Source organism: Mesoplodon densirostris, chromosome 15, assembly GCF_025265405.1.
Source record: "Mesoplodon densirostris isolate mMesDen1 chromosome 15, mMesDen1 primary haplotype, whole genome shotgun sequence".
Lineage (NCBI taxonomy): Eukaryota > Metazoa > Chordata > Mammalia > Artiodactyla > Ziphiidae > Mesoplodon > Mesoplodon densirostris.
Genome location: NC_082675.1, coordinates 23,148,069 through 23,170,602, shown reverse-complemented (window position 1 = coordinate 23,170,602; position 22,534 = coordinate 23,148,069). Strand labels below are relative to the sequence as shown.

Sequence of the window (22,534 nt, the reverse complement as noted above, 5' to 3'; positions counted from 1 at the left end):
GCTCTCATGGAACTCAGAATCTAATGGGGATGACAGACGGGAGGTAAATGTTTAAGGAGCCTGGACGTGCGTCTGGCCCTGTGTTAAGCACCAAAGTTAGAGGAGGAACGAAGCAGCTGTGAGCTGCCCTCCTGGAGCTTGCGATCTCGTGGGAGAACAGGCCTTAAACAAGTGTTTCAGAAAAGGGCACACCGAGTGCTGTGGGAGCAGGGCATGTTACCCCTCTGAACCGCAGAGAAGTCTCTACAGATAAGTCTCCTCATCTGTAAAATGGAGATCCCAGCCTGCTTGTTAGCGTCATCGTGAGAATCAGAGAAGCCTATGAGGACGCACTCTCTGTTCTGTACAGGCGCTTCAAACTCTAAGGAAAGTGGGGTGGGCTATTCTTGTCCTCACTGGGATGTACTTTCTGTGTGGGACCTCAGGCGCTGTCTTCAGATTCAGGGACAGGTTCTCCTTCAACTTCCAAGAGAGAATCGTATTAGCCCAGGGGACCTCCCTGGCGGTCCAGTGGTTAAGACTTTGCCTTCCAGTGCAGGGGGTGCGTGTTCGATCCCTGGTTGGGGACCTAAGATCCCACATATGCCTTGCGGCCAAAAAACCAAGACAAGGCAGAAGCAATATTGTAACATTCAATAAAGACTTTTAAAATGGTACACATCAAAAAATATATATATATATTTAATTTAAAAAAAAAGAGAGAGAGAGAGAGAATCGTATTAGCCCAGAGCTAGAAGTCACCCTAGAGATCCCCGGCTGTGCATCTGTTTGAACTACAGTAGCAAGACCCGAGCTCCCCAGATCGTGCTTCTATAGATGGACAAGCCAGTCTTTGCCCGGGACCTCCAGCGTTCACCTGCCTGTTGGGGACCCCCGGCTTTGTCAGCTTTGTCTCAGACCCTCTACAGAGCTGTCCCTGGGGGTGGAAGAGAATAATGCAGTGTTTTCCTTTGGCGACAGGAATTAAAGGACATCGTTCTCTACCTTTGTGATACCTGCACCACACTCTGGGCCTTTCTGGATATCTTCCCTTTGGCTTGCCCAACCTTCCAGAAGCACGACTTCTGTTACAGGTACAGAGGTAGTTCTGGCTGTTGAAGTCGAGGTTGGAGTTCACATCTTCGTTCAGCAAGTATTTATTGGGTGCTTAGGATGCACCAGGCCCTCTTCCAGCTCCTGCCTGTGTGGAGGCTGCATTTGAGAAGCACTGCTATTTGGGGCTAAGAACAGGGGAGGGGAGGAAGAAAAACACCAACCCAAGAGTCGGGCAGTTTCAATTCAGTCCCATTTTGTTTCAGAGCCCCTGTCACAGGCAGTCACAGGGAGTGAGAGATGATAAGGAGCGGGCTGAGGACTTCAGCCTCCAGCCCAGGGAAGAGCACACGTGAGGACGTGAGCAGATGTGCGCCCGTGTGGCGCCAGCTGCTGGGGCCGAATTATGAACACAGACGAGGGAGCAAAGTTCTATCTGGTGAAATAAGAGAAGGTTTCAAGGCGACCCTTAAATGAGGTCTTAAGAATGAACAGCAACCTTCCAGGCAGAGAAAGGTTTCCACGGCCGGAAGGGCATTCAGGCTGGCAGAGTGAAGCCTGTGGAGGCCCAGCGTGTGTTCCGGGGAGAACAGGGGAGTGGAGTGTGACACGGAGGGCGGGTGTGGGCGTGGGGAGCAGGCGACAACCAGAGAGGGCTCCAGGGAAGTCAGACTTGGTTTGATGTGTGCTGGCAGGGAGTGGGGCCTTTGTTGTGCAGGCAGGAGGGAGGCCCTGGAGGCTTTTATCCAAAGAACTCATAGAAAGATCCTGCTGTGATGAAGAAAGATACCAAGGGGGATACGGGGTGGGGAGGGAGACCCTGTTTGCCCACTTAGCACCGTGGGCATCTGTTCCATGTGCAGTGAGAAGGGGGTGCGCGGGGGGTGGGCTGGTAACTGGCACACTGCCTGGCAATGGCAGAAGGTGGGGGTGGGCTGCCCTGTTCTCAGTGGCCTCTGGCTGTTCTTGCCAGGCGTCTCTCCCCACCGTTCGCAGGAGCTTCTGGGAGCTGCCCAGCCCCGTCCACCCAGCCCTCTGTGCATTCGGTCATTTGCTCATTTTGTTTCAACAAAACATTTATCTAGCCCTGGCATGTGCCAGAGATGGCAGCTTGGTGCCCTGAGCCTGCCTGGATCTCCTCAGCTCCCGAAAATCAGACATGAGGATTGATCGGCCTCCCGGAGAACGTTAGAATAAAGCACTGATCCATACTTTCCCCAGAAGGAAGGGGTTAGGATGGGACTCTTAAAAATGTTGTCACAGTTTTTAAAAGGTATCTTTTCTCATGGTAAATGTGACAAATGCTTGTAGGAACTTCGGGAAATCCCCAAAGGTAGGAAATGAAAATCACTCTGAGAGATCATGCTGTTCTTAGACGTATTTTACTCCCCATAAGCATTTTCCCATTTTGTGAAAGCATCTTCCCAAACATGGCACAGATGGCTTTGGAAAGGGTCTTTGGAGATGGGAGGGTCATTTCTGGAAGAGCTGACTTTCCTGCGAGGTACCCGTGGTGGCAGGGGAGCAGCTCCACCCGTCTCAAGATGAGGAGGAAGAAAACACTCTTGACTGAGAGTGACCCTGCCTTTGGCAAATGACACTGCCTCTGACCCACAAACAGCCTGGGGCTGGCTCAGCCTGTTCCAACTGTGCTGGAGGCCAGGAACACCCACTGAGCGAAGCAGCCCCTCAGTCCCAGAGGGCTCTGGTCAAGGGGCTACCTCCCCAAACAGCCCTCTAGCTAATCTCTCTCAGAACAACCTTCTCCGCCCTCCTCTCTTTCTGTCCTTTAATTCTGTGAAGGAATAATACATTCACATGGTTCAAAACTCAGAAAGTATAAAATACACATTGAAAAGCCTCCCTCTCCCCCTTCCCCAGTTCTGTTCCTCACACACAAGCATCGTGTTAGTTTTTTTTGTGGAATTTTCCAGAGATATGCATATAAATACGCACATATAAGCAAATATACACATTATAAATCTCCTGCCCTCTTTTTAATATTTAATATACTGGCATATTATGAGGACTGTATGTACTGTTTGCATTTTACTTTTAAATTTAATGTACATCTGTGCATAAAGCACCTTCAGTCTTTGGTATGGCTGGGTAGAATTCCATTGTGTGGGACACCAGCCCCCAGAGATTTAGTTTTTTTCCAACTGTTTGCTATTACAAAAAAATTGCCGTAAAGAATAACTTTGCACACAGGTCATTATGTACCTCTTTACAAGTACATCTGAGAAATAAATTCCTAGAAGTAGGAATTTGTGGGAACAAATGGTATATGCATTTAAAATTTTCACAGATCTCACCAAATCACCCTCTATAGGGGTTGTTTCAGTTAACCCTCCCACCAGCAGTGTATCCTGGCAACTCCTGACTCTGCTTGAGCCAAACTACCCTCTCTCTTGTCTTCTGGGTGCCATGCTGTGGGCCTCGAAAGGCCTGCCTCTTTGGGCCTGCTTACCCTCTGCTACGCACAGCACTGCACTAGGAAAAAGTTGTCAGCAGCCAGCCGATTGACAGACAGATGTTTACAGGGTGCCTGCTGCAGATTCAGCACTGTCCTAGGCACGTCAGCTGCATTTCTGGCTTTGGGAAGCTTAAGATGTTCAGAGATAGAATTACACCCCAGAAGAGAGGTAGCTGCATTTTAAGTTGTGAAAACACGATCTTCTGAGTGCTGTGCATCTAGTTCCGGGGAGGAGTAATCACAGGGGTGAGCGCGATCAGGAAGCGTGTGGCTGGGATGAAGAGTTTCTGTTTTCGCTTTTGTTGAAATTTTTATTGGAGTATAGTTGATTTACAGTGTTGTTAGTTTCAGGTGTACAGCAAAGTGAATCAGTTATACACACACACACACATATATATATATATATATATATATATATATCCATTCTTTTTCAGATTCTTTTCCCATATATCAGTAGGTTGCTACAGAATTTTTTTTTCTTTATTTATTTTTGGCTGCATTGGGTCTTCGTTGATGTGTGCGGGCTTTCTCTAGTTGTGGCGAGCGGGGGCTACTCTTCGTTGGTGCGCGGGCTTCTCATTGCAGTGGCTTCTCTTGTTGTGGAGCACAGGTTCTAGGCGCGCGGGCTTCAGTAGTTGTGGCACACAGGCTTAGTTGCTCTGCGGCATGTGGGATCTTCCCAGACCAGAGATCGAGCCCCTGTCCCCTGCATTGGCAGACAGATTCTTATCCACTGCGCCACCAGGGAAGCCCTGTTACAGAACATTGAGTAGAGCTCCCTGTGCTATACAGTAGGTTCTTATTAGTTATCTATTTTATATATAGTAGTGTGTCTATGTTAATCCCAGTCTCCTAATTTAGGGGATGGAGAGTTTAAATCTGAGTTGAGAAGGGGTGGCTGTGAGGTTGCTGAGGTGAGAAGCAGGGTTGGCTATACTGTGCCAGGTATGGATGTACCAGAGAGGAGTTACACTTTGATGTCATAGGAGGTAGGGAGCTGCCGGCAGTTTTTGAGCAAGAAAAAAGTCACCTTGTATTTGTTCTTCAAACCCCAGTGAGTCCTGGGTGGCCTTCTCATTGCTCTGTTAGAATGAGCCTATCTGGGCCTTGGTTTCCCATATGAATGGGGGAAGTAGCTCCAGGGCACTTCCCACGAGGCTCTTCCTAGGACCAGCCACTGTGGGACAGTCTGGGGTGAACTTCAGGAAGAGCCAGGGTGGTCCCGGGAGAAAACTGTGGTGACAACTTGGGAGCAAGAAATAGGCCTTCCCACTCCCTTGAGTTTGCTTTGCTTTTTCTAATGAAGTGTGATATTTGTGAGCTAATCCAGCCTTTTACCCACGTGTGCCACCACAGGCTAGCTTCCTTTTACGAAATAGCAGTTCCCGAACTGGAGTCTGCAATTAAGAAGAGGAGGCTTGAAGATAGCAAGTGAGGCGGGGACAAAACTAAGAGTATTGTTGTGGGAGAGAGAAGCCCAGCTCTGGCCCTGCCCTCCGTGGGCCTTGGCATCCCCATCTCTAAGCAAGGGGGTGGGACCAAGGACCATGCGGATTTGGCTGGTGCCTCCCTACCTAATGGCCTACCGGCCTCGGTATTGAAGCCTTTTCCCTTCAGCTGTTGCTCCAAGCTCTTATTGACCTGCTGGTTCCTGACCCCCTGTTTGAGCTGAGAAGTGGCCCTGGAACCAGCTGGCCTTTCAGAGCCTGTAGCCTTTTGCCAACTGCTGTCAACAGCGAACTGTGAGGCTTTCCCAGCCCCTGGGGGCGGGAGCAGGGGTTGGGGGGCAAGGGGCACCTGCAAATGCTGGAAAAAGTTCCCTCGGTGCCTTTTTTGCCTCTCAAATCTACTTCTTTTTTCTCTGTGGCCTTCGAAGGCTGCTGGGTGACCTGTGGCAGAGGCTCTCCCATTCCAGGAAGAAGCTACTGGAGATTTTTCACATCCTCCTGAACCAGATCTGCCTTCTTCCAGTCCTAGAAAGCAGGTAAACACTCGGGAGCCACTGCCCCACCCAGGGGGAAGAGCCCCCTCCCCAAGCCCAGCAGAGGCATCTCCCTCACTTCATCTTGTCCCTCCCCTGCTCCAGGGTTACTGAGCAAAGATGGGAAACTGAGAAAAATGCCTCTTTCTTCCAACTGGCTGGAGGCCTGGCAGAGGGGTGGGGTGAGCGGGCGAGGAAGGGAGCTGCAGATTGTCTGCATGGAATGAGCTCATCTTGCCTGTGTCCTGTTCCAGCTGTGACAACATTCAGGGCTTCATTGAAGAGTTCCTTCAGATCTTCAGCTCCTTGCTGCAGGAGAAGAGGTGAGCGTGTGGCTGAGTTAGGACGGGCCCGTGGCACTCCCACCAGCCCCAGGAGACCTTACGTAATAGAGCCCCTGCCATGTACTCACCACAGTCTAAGCTTCTGGGATTTGTTGTTGGGCAGCAGACACGGGGAGTGGCCCGCAGCAAACCAGCCCCTGTGGCTCCAGCCCTGTCTTCCCCGGCACCCTCTCCCCACCACCCCCGCTGCGCTCTCTCTGGCAGGTTCCTCCGGGACTATGATGCGCTCTTCCCCGTGGCCGATGACATCAGCCTGTTGCAGCAGGCCTCGTCAGCCTTGTATCCTTCCACTGCAGCCCCTGGGACGGGCCTGACCTGACCGGGTCAGACCCACAGGAGTGGAGGGACATTGGGCCCCAGAACATGCGGCCAGCCTGCCCTAGACGCCCGCCGAGGCCCCGGCCCCAGTCTCTGGAGGAGATGACTGCTCTGATCCTTGGGGCAAATACAGCCCTACTTACCCTAGTCTTTGCTGAGCATCTGGACCTGTGTGACCAAGATGTACTCAGCCCTGCCCTTATGGACCTCACTGCAGGATGAGAGATAGATAATTAAATAGGCAGTTAGAGTGTCATATGGGAGAAATTCAGAGTCAGGGGAAACCAAGGGGGCCTTCAACCCAGTGGAGCTTGGGGTGGGGGTGTCACACGGAAGTGAAATCCAAGTTGAGAACAGCACAAGGAAGAGGAGGTAGCCAAACCCTGAATTAAGTGTTCCCAGGGGACAGCGGACAGAGCAGGCCTGTCTGAGGAGCCCACAGATGTTGTGTGCAGATTGCAGAGGGCTGAGGGGAAGGGGTCTAGCAGGAGGGGGTTTAGGCCATGGCAGATGAGCTGGGGCTGGGCAGACCTGCATGGCCCAGGGATGGCCCTCACTGAGAAGTTTGGGGTCAGCCCTGCAAGTGCTGGGGAGCCATGGAAGGGTGTGAAGCAGAGGGTGACATTGTCAGTTTCATACTTTGGCTGGTGGGGGGTTGGGCTAGAAGTAGAGTGGGGGGGTCTAGGGCAACTCCCCAGCATCTGGCTTGGCAATACCCAGGGTAGTGGAGAGGGAGGAGGGGCAGGAACGAGCAGGCCCAAGGGCCATTTTGGTGGCTGGGTAGGTTGCTCAGTCCTGTCTCAGCGACACCCTGTGGGCCCCCAGCCTTTGCAGAAAGCCCGCAACTGGTTCGACAGGAAGCCCAGTGGTAGTGTCCCCACCAGGCCCTCTTCCTGGGGGTCAGTACAGAGGAGGAGCTGCTGGCTTGTCCAAATGCCATGTTCCAGGATGCTCTGCTGCCAGCCCCTGGCCCTGTCTTTACCCAGAGCTGCTTTCTGCTGAGTGGCAGGTACCGGGTTTTCAGGCTGGTGTGGCTCTGGTCTGCCTGGCCCATTTCCTCATGTAGCCCAGGTGCCCATGATGCCCACTGGATGCAGCCCAGAAAGCCCCTGGCCGAAGCTGTACAGTCAGATGCTGGGGATGAATTGAGAAACAATGCTGCCTTGGAGCTGCCCTCCCGAGAGACTCCTTAACACGTCCTCACAGGGACGAGACTCGGACCGCCTACATCCTCCAGGCAGTTGAGAGTGCATGGGAAGGGGTGGACCGAAGGAAAGCCACCAATGCCAAAGACCCACCGGTGGCTGAGAATCCTAACGGGGTCGTGGAGGCGGTAGAGGCGGTCAGCAGACCGTCATCACTTCCCCAGAACTCGGAAGAAGAGGAGGTGTGTGACAAGAGCGGTGCTTCCCCTGCTCCCCAGCCCCTCCTGGCCCCATCGAGAGGTTGGGGCAGCGGGAAACCTCCCTTCTTTGTTCCTGCTCTCAGGGAAAAGGGTTTCTTTTGGAGTTGACAGTCTTGAGCTGCTGGTCAGCTCTGCGTTGCCTTTAGAGGGTTCTGAGCTGCGGGCATGCTAGGCGGGGTGTGAGGAAGGCAAGTCGCTTAGCTGTCAAAGCCTCAGTTTCCCCTCCATAAGATGAAGCAGTGAAATTCCATGTGAAATCCTTGTTGGCCCTCTCCTCTAAACAGAGTGGAAACCTCTGATCTAGTGCTTTCACTCCAGATTTTTCCAGAACTCACCATCGCCAAGTCTGTGGCCGTACTGATTGGCCACTGAGCCCAGGACTCTCCCTGCATGTCAGGAGGCACCATGATGTGGGGATTAAGACCACACAGTCTCTGGGGTCAGGCAGCTCAGGGACGTATCCTGGTTCTGCCACCTGCCAGCTGTGTGGCCTCAGGCACGTCCCTCACATCACCCTTGGTTTCTCACCTGTAAGGTGGGGACTGCCACTGTCCCCACCTCCATGTGGCTGTGGGATGATGCTCAGAGCTGCTGTGTGGAGTGAGTGCTCTGAGCCTGGCTGGCCCTCAATGCTCCATTGACAGACGCTGCTGCTCTTCCTGTTAGACCCTAGGCCTCATGACTGCTGTCCCAGGACCTTGGAGAATGACAGCCCCTTGTGCCTCCCCGCACCACCACCCCTTTTCCCCGTTTGGCTTATTTCAGACATGGAGGAGTTTTACTGTTGTTTTTTTGATTTGTAAATTTCCTTAAAAGCCTAAAAAATTAAGCCACTTCGAGCTGTCTATACACTGAATACCCCTCATTGAGGCGGAGATAATCAAAGGAGAGCATCTCCACGTAGTCAGGTCTGGTGGTTGCTGTTCCGCTCTGACATCAGTCATCAACCCGTCAGAGCAGGAAAAGGACTTGATTCATAGAAGCCATGGCCGTTTATGGAGAGCCTAGTCCATGCCAGGCACAGTGCTCTGTGTTTTTTGTGCAAAAGCACACTGCCCCAAGTCACACAGCCAGAAGTAGCTCAGCTGGTAAATCGTAGAGCCCCCTTTCACTTAAGTGACTTGGCTCAGGTCCCTCGGCCAGGAGGGACAGGGCTGGGACTCAAACCAGGTCCCCTGACTCGAGACCAGCACTGTTGGGGGCCGGTTGCCCTGTCACTGGCCCAACCTAGCCTTCCTCTACTTCACTCTGGCTCTTCCCACAGTGCCTGGGGGCAGCAGCTGCTCCAGGCCCCGCCGTGTGTGGCGTGGAGCTGGACTCACTCATCTCCCAAGTGAAGGACCTGCTGCCAGACCTTGGCGAGGGCTTCATCCTGGCCTGCCTGGAGCACTACAGCTATGACCCGGAGCAGGTGATCAACAACATCCTGGAGGGGCGGCTGGCCCCTGCCCTCAGCCAGCTGGACCGCAGCCTAGACAGGTGGGAGAGACGGGTGGGAGGAGGCTCACAGCGTCCAGCCTGCCCCGGGGCCCTTGTCAGGGGCCCTTCTTAGTTCCTCTGCCTCCCACGCCTCCTTCCCACGTGTCCCGGGACTCAGCTCGCTTGCTCTTCCCCACAGCAGTTTCCCAACCATGGAAGCTAATGTCCTCTTTGAGGAAACAGAAACCTCAGGCCCCGGAGGTCCTCACATGCCCCCTGCAGGGCAGAGTGGGCACCGCCGGACTGCCCTGCTCCACCTCGTAGGAAGACCCATTAGAGCCACAGGGATGTGACCAAGGGGTCGACAGCCTTCAGAGCTCTGATGTTGCTGGCCTGCCGTGTCATTGCCACCTTCCCAGTAGATTCCTGAGGGAGGACAGCCAAAGCTCACTTCCTTCACAACCACCCTTCTTTTTTGGGGGGGGGGGGGCTGCACCGCACGCCTTGTGGGATTTTAGTTCCCGACCAGGGATCGAACCTGGACCCTCGGCAGTGAGAGCGCAGAGTCCTAACCACTGGACTGCCAGGGAATTCCCCCATACCCACCTTTCCTGAGTCGGGCCCACTGCTTCCCTGAAGGCCCCGGGAGGCAGAAGGAATGAGTGCAGGAATGGATGTTTCTTCCATGAATAAATTTTGTTTATTGAATGAATGAATGAATGAATGAAGTTAGCTCTGCCTTTGGACAAGCTCCTCAGCCTCCGTGTGCCAATTTTACAGGTGAGGGCACTTGAGGCAAAAAGAGCTTGAGTGACCTCTGACTATCTCATAGCGCTGTCGTGAGCAAAACCTGTGTGAATGGCATGCAGGACCAAGGGACACTTTGTATGAGGGGTGGCCGCCTACCCAGGCAGGGGCAGGATTAGACAGGATTGGGCAGGTTTTTAGGCTGTGTCCCAGGTGTGGCTATTGAAGGGGGGTGGAGTCTCTGACGGATAAGACATGATGGGGGGAATGGGTGCAGATAGACATCCACTAGCAAGGCCCCCTGAAATGGATTTCTGTGCTGCCCCCCAGACAGGTAAAGCCAGACCCGACTCCCCTGCTGGCATCTCGTCACAACATCTTCCAGAATGATGAGTTTGATGTGTTCAGCAGGGACTCAGTGGACCTGAGCCGGGTACACAAGGGCAGGAGGTGAGTGTGGTGGGCCGTGGGGTTCCAGGGACCCCAACTCTGCAAGTGCAGAGAGAAAGCGAGAAACTCAGGGCCCCCATCTTGATGGAATTGGTCGTGGAGCTTCAGCTCGGGGCTCCCCCCATACCTGGCACCCATGTGCTCCCAGCAGCCGAGCTCAGGGTCTCTAATGATCCTGCTTTAGGCTCCAACTCTGCACACAGAGTTAGTGAGTCCTCCTTGTTGACAGCAAAAGGCCAGCGGGACCGAAACCAGCCCCTCTTCCCTTCTTACATCTTTGGAGGTGTCCGCCACTGAATCCCTGGATGGGAGAGCTGGGCAGTGCTTCCCAGCAGCTGCTCCTTGACCTGAATTTTTCCATCTGGTGACAAAATGAGCAAATGAAGGACCTGTCCTGAGTGAGCTTTTCAGAAGTGAATGTATTCCATTTTAAGGCCTTTCCACTTAATGTTTGGTCTATGTCCTTTTTACTTTTTTGGCATTGAAAAGTCCATTCATCATTTATTCAACAAATATTTGCCTGGTGCTTCTAGGCCCTGGATTTATTAGGTGCTGGGGATGTGGTGGGGAGTGAAACAGGCAGAGCCCCTGCCCACGTGGAGTTTGCACTAATCAGCTTGACAAACAAGCAACATGAAATTGCAGATGAAAAAGATTCTCCAAGGTGGAGGTGCACAGACTTCCAAGCCTCTAGTCGGGGCTTCAGTCCAGGCAGAAAGGCTCCTTGGAGAAAATGATGTGGGACTGACTGTGGAAGGATGAGGAAGGGTCAGTTGTGCAAAGGGGGCAGAAGCTTTCCAAGCAGAGTGAACAGCAGGGGTGGTGGCCCCGAGGACGTGGGAGCATGGTGAGGGTCGCTTGAGCCGATACATTATGTTTTGGAAAGATCACCTGGCTTCGGAATGGAGACCCCTTGGAGGGGCTGAGAGTCAGCAGCCACATGGCATGATGGAGAATGGCGGGATCAGACACCGTCAGCCCTGCACTAGACCCCCAGCGTTCTCCTGCATGGGGCTGCTGCACGGAATCCAGAAATCTAGGAACCGCTGGATGAGTCCAGCCTGCCCTCTCCCCCAACACGTAGATGGAGGTGGTGAGGGTCAGAGAGGGGAGAGGACCTGCCCCGTTCTTGGGATAGGAGCCTCAGTGCCAGAAGCTCAAGCTGTTCCCCATTCCCAGGGCTGTCCCAACGCTAGAAGCGTGGCTGACTGCTGGCCTGTGTACCCGGCACAGGGCAACTATAAAGCCATCTGGCTGGCTGGACAGGAAGCATTTGCAAACTGCTTAGTCACGCACGTTGCAACATCCCCAGATCCCAGGCTGGCGATGTTCTCCTGTATCAGTGGCCACTGTTCCAGGCCAGAATGACCCTGCCATGGGGAGAGGGGCAGATGAGGAGGGCTGTACCCCTGCTCGAAGGAGCTCCCGGCTGCCTGGCTGAGAGACCAGGTAGCAAATGTTTACTGAACTTGTTGTGCCGGGTAGCCCGGTCAGAGTCTCTGTTCATGTGTTCATTATTTATTTATTCATACAGCAAATATTTATTAAGTGATTCACTATCTCCAGATCCTGTGCTAGAGACACCAGGAGACAAGGTGAGCAGGGTGCCCAGGCCTCATCCTCAAAGGGCACAGAGACTGTGGGAAAGACTTAGGACATTAAACGAGCCGTGACAGAGTGGAGAGGTGCCAGGATGGGGCACGGAGGGGCCTCAGTGGGGACCCCTGTCCTGATGCGGGCAGGGCAGTGGGGCTTAGGGCCTTGGCCCTGCCTTCACGGAGCATGTGAGAAATTAAGTAGCACAAGGCAGATCACCCTTGAGTTAAAATGCGTGTGTGTCATTAAACCAGATAAGATATACTCAGTGGCTCAAGTAATAAGGAAATCTGTCCCCTTGCGTCACAGGCAGTCACAGGGTAGGGAAGTCTAGGCTTGGTTGACCTGTGGTGCAGCCACATCATCAAGGGTGCATCTTGCTCCCTCAGGGCCACTGGGTAACTGCAGCTGTTTCAGCTGTGATGTCCAGAAATGACACAGCCAAGAGGAAGTCTGGACCAGGTCTTTCTGCATCTCTCTTAGAGGCCAGGAAACCTTTCCCAGAACTCCCCAGATTCCCCTCACATCTCACCGAGGAACTGGGTCACAGGGCCGAGGTCCAGGGCTCCCGGAAAAGGGGGAAGGGGGAGGACCTGAGCAAAATGAGGGTCTGATAGGAGTGGGGGTGCGGTAAGGGGGGGTTGTTGGGTAGACGCCAAGCACATATGCCACAGGTGTATAGTAGCTAAGGAAGGAGGCGGTGTGTGTAAGGTGGGGTCCCCTAACTCCTTTGGACTGGACAGTGGTGCCCTGGAAGATAATAAGTGTTCTCTCTCAAATTAGTTCTATTGCCAAAAATGTCTGTGCACCCTGTGTGCCTCCTGGAGAGTCACAGGGCACATTAGTACATTAAAGGCTCTGACAAGTCCTGTAGTGAAAGAAGTAGGATTCCCTTTGCTGAGCTCAGCAGGTGCCAGGTCCACTTCTGCTCATTGTCTGATTTCATGCTCACATCATCCCTGGGAGGCAGAACTAAGTCTTGGCAAGGATAAGGGGCCAGCCTGTGATCACACCACTCAGGAAGTAGCCAAGTAGACTTGAGTCAGGAGGCCTGTGTTATGGCCGTGGCTCTGCTGGTAGAAGGTGTGTGACCTTGGGAAGGTTACATTGCCTCTCTGGATCCCCTGATCCCTCACCTGGAAAAGGGGGGGTTTATTGCCTCTGCAGACCCTTTAGAGGTTCAAAAGTGGGTGTCACCCCACTAAGGGCCAGTTAGAGTTGGGCCTTGAAGGATAGGCTGGAGGAAACAAGGAGGGAAAAGGTGGCACGTTTCAGGAGAGCCCGTGTGTTCCCTGGGCTTGTAGGAGGCCAAGGAAGCAACTTGCACCAAATACAGTCTCCGAAGCTACTGCTGCTTGACTGATGTTCTTGCTCTCAGATGGATCCTTTTTTTTTTTAACATATTTATTGGAATATAATTGCTTTACAATGTTGTGTTAGTTGCTGCTGTATAACAAAGTGAATCAGCTCTATGTATTCATATATCCCCATATCCCCAAACTCTTGCGTCTCCCTCCCACCCTCCCTATTCCACCCCTCTGGGTGGTCACAGAGCACCGAGCTGATCTCCCTGTGCTATGCAGCTGCTTCCCACTAGCTAGCTATTTTACATTTGGTAGTATATATATGTCCATGCCACTCTCTCACTTCGTCCCAGCTTACCCTTCCTCCTCCCCGTGTCCTCAAGTCAATTCTCTACGTCTGCATCTTTATTCCTGTCCTGCCCCTAGGTTCATCAGAACCATTTTTTTTTTAGATTCCATGTACATGTGTTAGCATACAGTATTTGTTTTTCTCTTTCTGACTTACTTCACTCTGTGTGACAGACTCCAGGTCCATCCACCTCACTACAGATAACTCACTTTCGTTTCTTTTTATGGCTGAGTAATATTCCATTGTATATTTGTGCCACATCTTCTTTATCCATTCATCTGTCAATGGACACTTTGGTTGCTTCCATGTCCTGGCTATTATAAATAGAGCTGCAATGAACATTGTGGTACATGACTCTTCTTTTTTTTTTTTTTTTTTGCGGTACGCGGGCCTCTCACTGCTGTGGCCTCTCCCGTTGTGGAGCACAGGCTCCGGACACACAGGCTCAGCGGCCATGGTTCATGGGCCCAGCTGCTCCGCGGCATGTGGGGTCCTCCCGGACCAGGGCATGAACCCATGTCCCCTGCATCGGCAGGCGGACTGTCAACCACTGCACCATCAGGGAAGCCCATGACTCTTTTTGAATTATGGTTTTCTCAGGGTATATGCCCAGTAGTGGGATTGCTGGGTTGTATGGTAGTTCTATTTTGAGGTTTTTTTTTTTTGCGGTACGCGGGCCTCTCACTGCTGCGGCCTCTCCCGTCGCGGAGCACAGGCTCCGGACGCGCAGGCTCAGCGGCCACGGCTCACGGGCCCAGCTGCTCCACGGAATGTGGGATCCTCCGAGACTGGGGCACGAACCCGTGTCCCCTGTATCGGCAGGTGGACTCTCAACCACCGTGCCACCAGGGAAGCCCTATTTTTAGTTTTTTAAGGAACCTCCATACTGTCCTCCATAATGGCTGTATCAATTTACATTCCAACCAACAGTGCAAGAGGGTTCCCTTTTCTCCACACCCTCTCCAGTATTTATTGTTTGTAGATCTTTTGATGATGGCCATTCTGACTGGTGTGAGGTGATACCTCATTGTGATTTTGATTTGCATTTCTCTAATGATTAGTGATGTTGAGCATCCTTTCATGTGTTTGTTGGCAATCTGTGTATCTTCTTTGGAGAAATGTCTATTTAGATCTTCTGCCCATTTTTGGATTGGGTTGTTTGTTTTTTTGATATTGAGCTGCATGAGTTGCTTGTATATTTTGGAGATTAATCCGATGTCAGTTGCTTTGTTTGCAAATATTTTCTCCCATTCTGAGGGTTTTTTCATCTTGTTTATGGTTTCCTTTGCTGTGCAAAAGCTCTTAAGTTTCATTAGGTTCCATTTGTTTATTTTTGTTTTTATTTCCATTTCTCTAGGAGGTGGGTCAAAAAGGATCTTGCTGTGATTTATGTCAAAGAGTATTCTTCCTGTATTTTCCTCTAAGAGTTTTATAGTGTCTGGTCTTACATTTATGTCTTTAATCCATTTTGAGTTTATTTTTGTGTATGGTGTTAGGAAGTGTTCTAATTTCATTCTTTTACATGCAGCTGTCCAGTTTTCCCAGCACCACTTTTTGAAGAGGCTGTCTTTTCTCCATTGTATATTCTTGCCTCCTTTATCAAAGATAAGGTGACCGTATGTGCGTGGGTTTATCTCTGGCCTTTCTGTCCTGTTCCATTGATGTATATTTCTGTTTTGGTGCCAGTACCATACTATCTTGATTACTGTAGCTTTGTAGTATAGTCTGAAGTCAGGAAGCCTGATTCCTCCAGCTCCATTTTTCTTTCTCAAGTTTGCTTTGGCTATTCGGGGTCAGATGGATCTTTTCCTGGCTGTTTTTTTTTTTTTTTTTGCGGTACGCGGGCCTCTCACTGTTGTGGCCTCTCCCATTGCGGAGCACAGGCTCTGGACACACAGGCTCAGCGGCCATGGCTCATGGGCCTAGCCGCTCTGCAGCATGTGGGATCTTTCCGGACTGGGGCACGAACCCGTGTCCCCTGCGTCGGCAGGCGGACTCTCAACCACTGCGCCACCAGAGAAGCCCCCTGGCTGGTTTTGCCCCTGATTTTCGTTTCCTTCTCTGGCTCCCAATGAGGTCATGGGGCCAAAGCCACACTTCTTGGATGGGGTACCCAGGGCACCAGGCTCCTCTGTCCTTACCCGTGTCCTCTCCCAGGACCCAGCTGGGGCAGGTGCAATTTGCCAGGCTTCTCTGTGGTGCTGCTAGGAGCAACATAACCAGAGGGCGCACCGTGTGAAAGAACCTCCCTACTGCCGGGACTGGGGGCCAGGTAGACCAGGAGCTGTGAGATGTGGCAGAGAGAACAGTGACAGCTCTAATCTATCCTTGGTCCCCTGGCCCAGGGCAGAGCCTGGCGCCTAGCAGGCCCTCAGGAAACGTGTGTTGATTGAATGGGTGTGCTTCTGCCAGTGGCACCAACCACATGGACATGCTTGGCCCCTTTCATTTCCTCTCTGCCTCTTTTCTCTCCAGCCCTCAACGTGGCAAAGAGAGCCAGGTAAGGGCCGAGGCCACAGTCAGACGCCCCCTCTCCTGGCATGAGCTGAAAGATTCCCGTGGACCAAGATTTTTCCCTGGTCCAGACAAACATCTCTGCACCATAGAGCCTCCATTACCCCTTCTCCAGCTCCCCAACTAGGCCCCCTGCACCGCAGTTCATTTCTCCTTTCCTTGTGTTTCCAGGACATGCTTGCCTTCATCTAGCACACTTCTGCTCTTTGCCACTAGACTGAGCTCCTTAAGGGCAAATCCAGATCTTACTCTTTTCTGAATCTCTCCCTAACCCAGCTTTAGCACCCTGCCCAGCATGTAGTAGGCCCTTTATAAAAACGGTTGAAGGAAGCAAATCCTAACCCACCATGCTGGGGGCTGCAGTCCTGACCTGCACCAGGCTCCCAGGCTAGACACAGCCCACCAGACTCAGGCGCCTGCCCCTCCCTGCACCAAAAGCCAGATAATAGAAGATTTTTATGAATGCTATAGACTTTGTGTCTCTTCTTTTTTTTCCCCTTACCCTTGATACATTCCAGAGGCCCGATTTCACAGCTAAGCTGGATTTTCTTTCCTGGCATCTCATATTGATTTCCACTGCAGGGCTAGAAACTACATTCCACAGGCCTATGTGTCTGACAAACCAGGTTTTTCTACAGATTTGCAAAACCCGGAGTCAAGAGGCCTGAGTCCCCGCTATGGCTGTGCTACAGCTCACTGTGTTCCCAAAACACGTCTCTCCCCTTCCCTCCCCTGCACCCGACTTTCCTCCCCTGTGATATTACAGGAGTTAAACTTTCAGACTTTTTCCTACCATGCAGTCTGACATGGAAGATTGAACTGCAGGACGGACGAGGCCCTGTGCTAAATCGGGGGTGAAAGTGAGAGACCAGGACCCCTCCTTGCCCCTCACACCCTGAGGCCGCCTAGGGCTCCCCTGAGCTCACTAAGAAAGCGACATGTGGCCTTGCTATTTCTTCAGTTTGTGTTTGTTTTAAAAGATTTGGATAACTCCAGGCCCCTCCTTGGAGTAACCAGCCATTTGGCAGGGGGCTTACTAGCCCTCTCTCTGTGCATTTACGTGCATAGATAGGTATGTGCCCACAGGAGGAGACAGTTGTTCTGGTTTGCTTTCTGCTTTTTATACAGATGGGATCATACTGTGAGTTTTTCTCTGCTTGCTTTTTTCCTGGAGAATGTCTTAGATTTCTTTCTCCATCAGCACAAATAGATCACCGTCATTCTTGAGAGCTGCCGCCCAGCATTCTGTGGCACAGAGGGAGCACAGGTCCTTTGGCCATTTCACCCGTGATGGACATGAGTTGCTCTCCGTTTTTCACTGTTAAAAACGATGCTGAAAAGAAAATCCCCAATCAGACCTCTGTGCGCACATGGCCAGCGTTGCTGCAGGGTGGACGCCTTGAAAGGGAGTCTCCCAGCTGAAGCGGGGGGCATGTTTTCCACTTTAACAGCTGCTCCTGGGGTGCCCTCTAGAGTGGCTGGACCCAGTCACATGGGCATCAGCAGCGGTGAGCCCCACGCCCCCACCAGTGCTTGATCTCGGTTTGTGGCGGCCTGAGGTGGGGAGAAGTAAGCCATGGAAGCCGCAGCCCCTTCCCATGCCTTCAAAGCCTAATGGTTTTCTTTTGTGCCTCCTTGCTGTTTCCTCTCGGTGCCAGGAAGGAGGAGAGCGCGCGGAGCCTGCTGAACGACAAGCGTGAGGTGGTGGCGCAGCGGCGGCGCTATGAGCAGTACAGCGTGGTGGCGGAGGAGGTAGGCGTCCCCAGGCCACCGGCTGTGCTGCGGGGGGAGACCGGGCAGCCCCGGGCCCCTCGGACCCACACTTCTGCCGTCTCAGGTGCCAGTACAGCCAGGGGAGGACTCGCCTTACCGCGGTGACGACTACGAGGATGAGTATGATGACACATATGATGGCAACCAGGTGGGCGCCAACGACGCAGACTCAGATGATGAGCTCATCAGCCGCAGGTGAGGCTGTCAAATTCCAGGGGCAGAGCGGCCTCCCGCAGCCTCTTGTTTATACAGATGGGGGAGCCAGGGCCCAGGTCACGTGAGCAAGTCAGTGGCAGAACCAGGGCCCGAACCCAGGCCTCCTGACTCCTAGTCCAGTGCTCCCTCCACCCCAGCCACCCCCTTGGCCGGTTGGTCCAACCTACCTGAGTGAGGCAGCATTTATTGGGTCTCATGCAGGAGTTTTACATTTTTCTTCCTAATTGCAGAAAACTTTTCCCAGTGGGATCTTATGGAGATTCCCCAATTCCCCAGTAAAAGCAGAGCTGCCCTGACTAGAGAGAACTGGAGACCCCCACAGCCCCAGCTCAGTCTCCCCAAAGCCCCCACGTCAGACCCTGGTACCCACACAGAATCCAGGGGCTGGAGCAAAGCTGGCTTCAAAAGCACTTTGGTTTTTCCCAGCCTCCTGAGCCCTTCCCCATCCTGGCAGCCCCTCTCACCCAGTGGGGTTCCCTCCTCCCTGAGGCTTACGCTCCAGGTTTCTAGTCTTTGATCTCACTTTCTCTCTAAACCCTCAGGCCCTTCACCATCCCTCAGGTGCTGAGAACCAAAGTGCCCAGAGAAGGGCAGGAGGAGGAAGAGGAGGAGGAGGAAGCTGAGGACGAGGCCCCCAAGGTACCTCCTTGGCAGGTGGCAGGTTAAGGGGAGGGTGAATCAGGATCTGCGCCCCGCTTCCCTGAACCTGGCCTTGAGGCGGCTCCAGCATTACTGCCCGGGGGGTGGGGGTCCCTCTGAGCCCGGGATGTCTGCTTGGAGAGCTGCTGGCTTAGAACCCACCTCTGCTGCCCAGTGAGGGCCCAGGGGATGGATCAGAGGCTGGGCCTTCGAGCTGCTGGGTTCATTAGGCCCAGGAGCCTGGGGCCCAGGAGAGGGACAGCTGTTGGCCTCCGTGCCCAGGTTGGCAATTCTTGAAATCAGAGAGGCATTAGAGCCCAAGGGCCCTTTGGAGGTCATCTGGGATGATGGGTTTGAAAATTCTGTTTTTTAGCCACTAAACTTTTTCTTCAAGTGAAATCTTAACTAGAGCCTCATATAAAATAGATAAGAGCAGCGCTGCTCAGGTTGAATGGGGCAGCAGCCTGGGACCCCTGGATCCCCCACCATGTCCTCCCGCCAGGGTGACAAATTCAGATGTGTCCGGGGCCAGGCCACCAACGTAAATGAGTAGCGGGACCTGATGGAAACTGAGGTGGGGGGACACACATGCCCTGCCCAGGGGCTCCTCAGCACTGTGGAGGCCCGGACCCTCCAGGGTTTTCCCTTCTTCCAGGCAAGGGATCAGCCTGGATTTTTATGTCAAATCCTGAAGTTTTCAAAAGTTACTAATTCCCCTTGTTTTGTTGTTGTTTTTGTGAAACAGCCCGGGCCCCCAAAGCCTGTCTGTGGTCCTTGGGTCCTGCTTTCTCCCGCTAGTCCAGTCTCTCCCCACCTTGGCACAGGGCGGGCGCTCCCGCAGCCCATTGCTTGTGGTGCCAGCGGGGGGAGGAGTCAGCTTCCAGGGCGCTCTCTTGGGTTTCCAGGCCCCGTGTGGTCTCTCGTGGTGGCCATCCTGGCCTTTCCCCATTGCTCCCACCTGTCATCATCGTGCTCCTGCTATCATGGAGCCATCTTTAGCTGCCTCTCTTCTGGAAATTGGTGGGAGGGTCAGAGGAGGGGCTTCTGGTGGAAACCTTGAACCATAGCAAGCCGGCTCCATTCTGGGGCATTGCCCAGCCGCACTGTGGCTTAGCCCCACTCCTGGCATGGGGGTGTCACCAGGATTGGGCCAGGTGCAGCCTCACCTCAACTTAGGGAAATGGGGCAGCTCATGATTCTTTTCTCCCCTCCCCTCCACAGCCTGACCATTTTGTGCAGGACCCTGCAGTGCTGCGGGAAAAAGCAGAAGCCAGGCGCATGGCCTTCCTGGCCAGGAAGGGGTGAGCATTTAAGAGGCTGTGTTGGTGGGAGGGGGAAGCCCAGCCAACCACACAGGAAGCCCACACACAAACCCCAAGTGCTTTACATGTGTTAATTTAGTTCTGGCAACAGACCTATGAAGTAGCTACTATTACCATTACCCTCGTTTTACAGATGAGGAAACTGAGGCCCAGACATGTTAAGTAACCCGCCAAAGGTCACACAGCTGGTAGGTGGCGGAGCAGAGACTGAGTCCAGGTGGCCTATCTCTGGGGTCCACACTTGTAACCATTACTTGATAGATACTACAAGGGGTTTATCACCCAGTGTGGGAGCATGATGTGTCCACGGCTCGCTGGTGTCAGGCAGAGTGTAAAATGTGGGAGAGCCCAGACAGACAGACAAGCACATATCCTTTATGGCCAAGAGAGGCATGTTAGGGATGGGGCATGTGAGCTGGGCCCTTAAAGGTGGAAAGTGTGCAAAGGAGTTTGTCATGTGAGGGGAAAAAGGCAAGAAAGCTCAGGGTGGTCAGGGAGGGGGTCTTCGAAGGTGAGCTGGGAACAGGTAACCAGAGACTCCTCTAATTCACCCCGTTGTCTTCCTGGGGGTGGGGTGCGGTCCAGAGGGGCCAAGGACCTGCCCCAGGTCCCTCTTCCACTTAAAGCCAAGCCAGGGGTTTCAAGCCCAGTCCCCCATCCTCGCCCTGGGACTCCCACAGCCCTGCCCACTGGGTGCAGGGGGCCTAACCAAGTGGGGAAGACATTGGATCTCATTCTGAAGGCAGCCGGGAGCCACAGAAGGTCATTGAGCAGAGAGCAGAGTGACTCTGACCTCTGATCCATCGCAGCCCCCTGAGCACAGAGCTCTGGGTAAACCCAGCAGCTGATGTGGTCTGAAGAGGCCCAAGGTCAAATCTGAGTGCACTTGGTCTTGGGAGGCCACCAAGCAAGGCCCTGGGGTGTAGAACTGGAGTCCTACCTCATCTGTATCATGTGGCCCTGGGTGGAGAAGAGAGGGGCTCATCCCCAGGCCCTCGTCCTCTCTGCACTGTGGGCTGCGTTCAGCCCACTAGCTGGTCCACCCTCAGAGCTTAGCCAGAGGCCCATCGGGAGGCAGGGCTCAGAGGAGAGTAAACAGAGGGCACGGCGCTGGCCGGAGCCCCCGCAGCCCTGCCCCTGCCAGGTTCCATTTCTCCTCCCCCTGGAAGCTGGGACGGGTATCCTGGCCCAAGCTTTGTGTCCTCTCCCAGGGTCCTCCGAGGAAGGCAAAGGGCTCTTCCCATCAGGGCCTCCTCCTTTGGCTGATGGGTTCTTGTGGGGGCGGGTTGTTCCTCCCTCAGGTACCGGCATGACAGCTCGATGGCAGTGGCTGGCAGCCCCCGGGGCCACGGGCAGAGCCGAGAGACAACACAGGAACGCAGGAAGAAGGAATCCAGCAAGGCCACACGAGCCAACCACAACCGGAGAGCCATGACCGACCGCAAAAGAAGCAAAGGCATGATTCCATCCTGAGGCCGCTGCACCAGGGCCAGCCGGACCTGCCAGGCTGAGGTACCATAGCCTGGGGCCTCCTCGCCAGTTGGCCCCCTGCCAGGCCCCAAGTTCAAGTCCACCCCTCAACAGCCTCAGCTTCGCAGCCCCTGAGAAGGCCACCTCGTCGTCTGCCAGCCAGCCGTGAGCGCCATCCTGCAGAACACACAGTGCCTTATCCACAGCAGAGGAACCGAGCGGCCAGCGCGCAGGTGCAAGGGACGGGGTTGGAACCCCAAGGCCAGCCCCCAAACCTCGTGCAGCTGGACACCACGTCCCTTTCTCCCTGGACGGCAGGAAACCTGTGTATTCAAAAACAAAAAAAAAACACAAAAAACCCCTGCGAATAAAGTTTTGACCCTTTCAAGAAATGATCCGTGCCGGGCCTGTGACCCGCTCCCCCTGTGTCCCAGTGCTTCGATGACAGCCGCCGTCAGGAGAGGAGGGCGGCAGGGCGGTGCTCTTTTCATCAGCCTTTCATGCTTGCCTCTCGTTTTCACCCCTCCTGATCTCGCTCTGCCTCACTGTGTGGCCCAGAGAACATCACTCCCTTCTCTGAGCCTCCGGTCCCTGCCTGCGGAAGCAGGGGCTGAGCGTGTGAGGCCCTGCAGTCCTTTCTGTGAGCTTGTTCAGTCCCCATGACCGCCACCCTAGGAGGTAGGTAGGTACGATTTTCAGCCCCATAGTGCAGATGAAGGAGGCCAGGCACTGAGAACTGCAGGTGGCTGTCCGCCCACAGCCAGGAGGTGGGAGAACAGGGATTGGACACCCAGTCTGACCCCTGGCCTTTTCGGGGACCTGGGCCCCCACGGGTGGTGTCTTCTCCATCTCATAGCTGCCCAAGGATGGTCGGCCAGTGGCCGAGCCAAAACCAGAACTCAGTGCCTCCTGGTTGCACAGACGTTCCATTAAATCCTCCAAAATCAAGGGGTCGGAGACAGGAAGTAACAAGTGACGATGTCACTACCAAGTCCTGTTGAAGCGAGTGGGACTTGGGCCTTGTTCCTCAAAGCCCCCTCCCAGGCATGGCCAACCAGCTCCTAGCATGGCCGCAGCTGCCAGACATCCTGATTCTTGGGCCGCCCAGAATGTGGCTGATCGGTGGCGGATCAGCAGCAGGGCATTTGCTGGACTGACCCCCCCGCCAGCCTGGCCCGG

The 22,534-nt window shown here is 53.7% G+C and overlaps 1 protein-coding gene across 7 annotated transcripts in view; it reads left to right on the top strand.

Annotated features, from left to right (window-relative positions):
- Window positions 1-21,747, top strand: part of ASCC2 (activating signal cointegrator 1 complex subunit 2) — a 39,583-nt gene extending 17,836 nt beyond the window's left edge. For all 7 annotated transcript variants that reach the window (XM_060118285.1, XM_060118282.1, XM_060118279.1 and 4 more), the window contains 13 exons: window positions 961-1,073; window positions 4,865-4,939; window positions 5,385-5,492; window positions 5,744-5,812; window positions 6,038-6,112; window positions 7,358-7,538; window positions 8,821-9,035; window positions 10,053-10,172; window positions 17,594-17,687; window positions 17,773-17,903; window positions 18,467-18,563; window positions 19,785-19,864; window positions 21,187-21,747. In XM_060118285.1, the coding sequence (XP_059974268.1) occupies window positions 961-1,073; window positions 4,865-4,939; window positions 5,385-5,492; window positions 5,744-5,812; window positions 6,038-6,112; window positions 7,358-7,538; window positions 8,821-9,035; window positions 10,053-10,172; window positions 17,594-17,687; window positions 17,773-17,903; window positions 18,467-18,563; window positions 19,785-19,864; window positions 21,187-21,358 (1,530 nt within the window). In that variant the 3' untranslated portion in view covers window positions 21,359-21,747. The remainder of the gene's footprint in view (window positions 1-960; window positions 1,074-4,864; window positions 4,940-5,384; window positions 5,493-5,743; window positions 5,813-6,037; window positions 6,113-7,357; window positions 7,539-8,820; window positions 9,036-10,052; window positions 10,173-17,593; window positions 17,688-17,772; window positions 17,904-18,466; window positions 18,564-19,784; window positions 19,865-21,186) is intronic.
- Window positions 21,748-22,534: the final 787 nt, after the last annotated feature.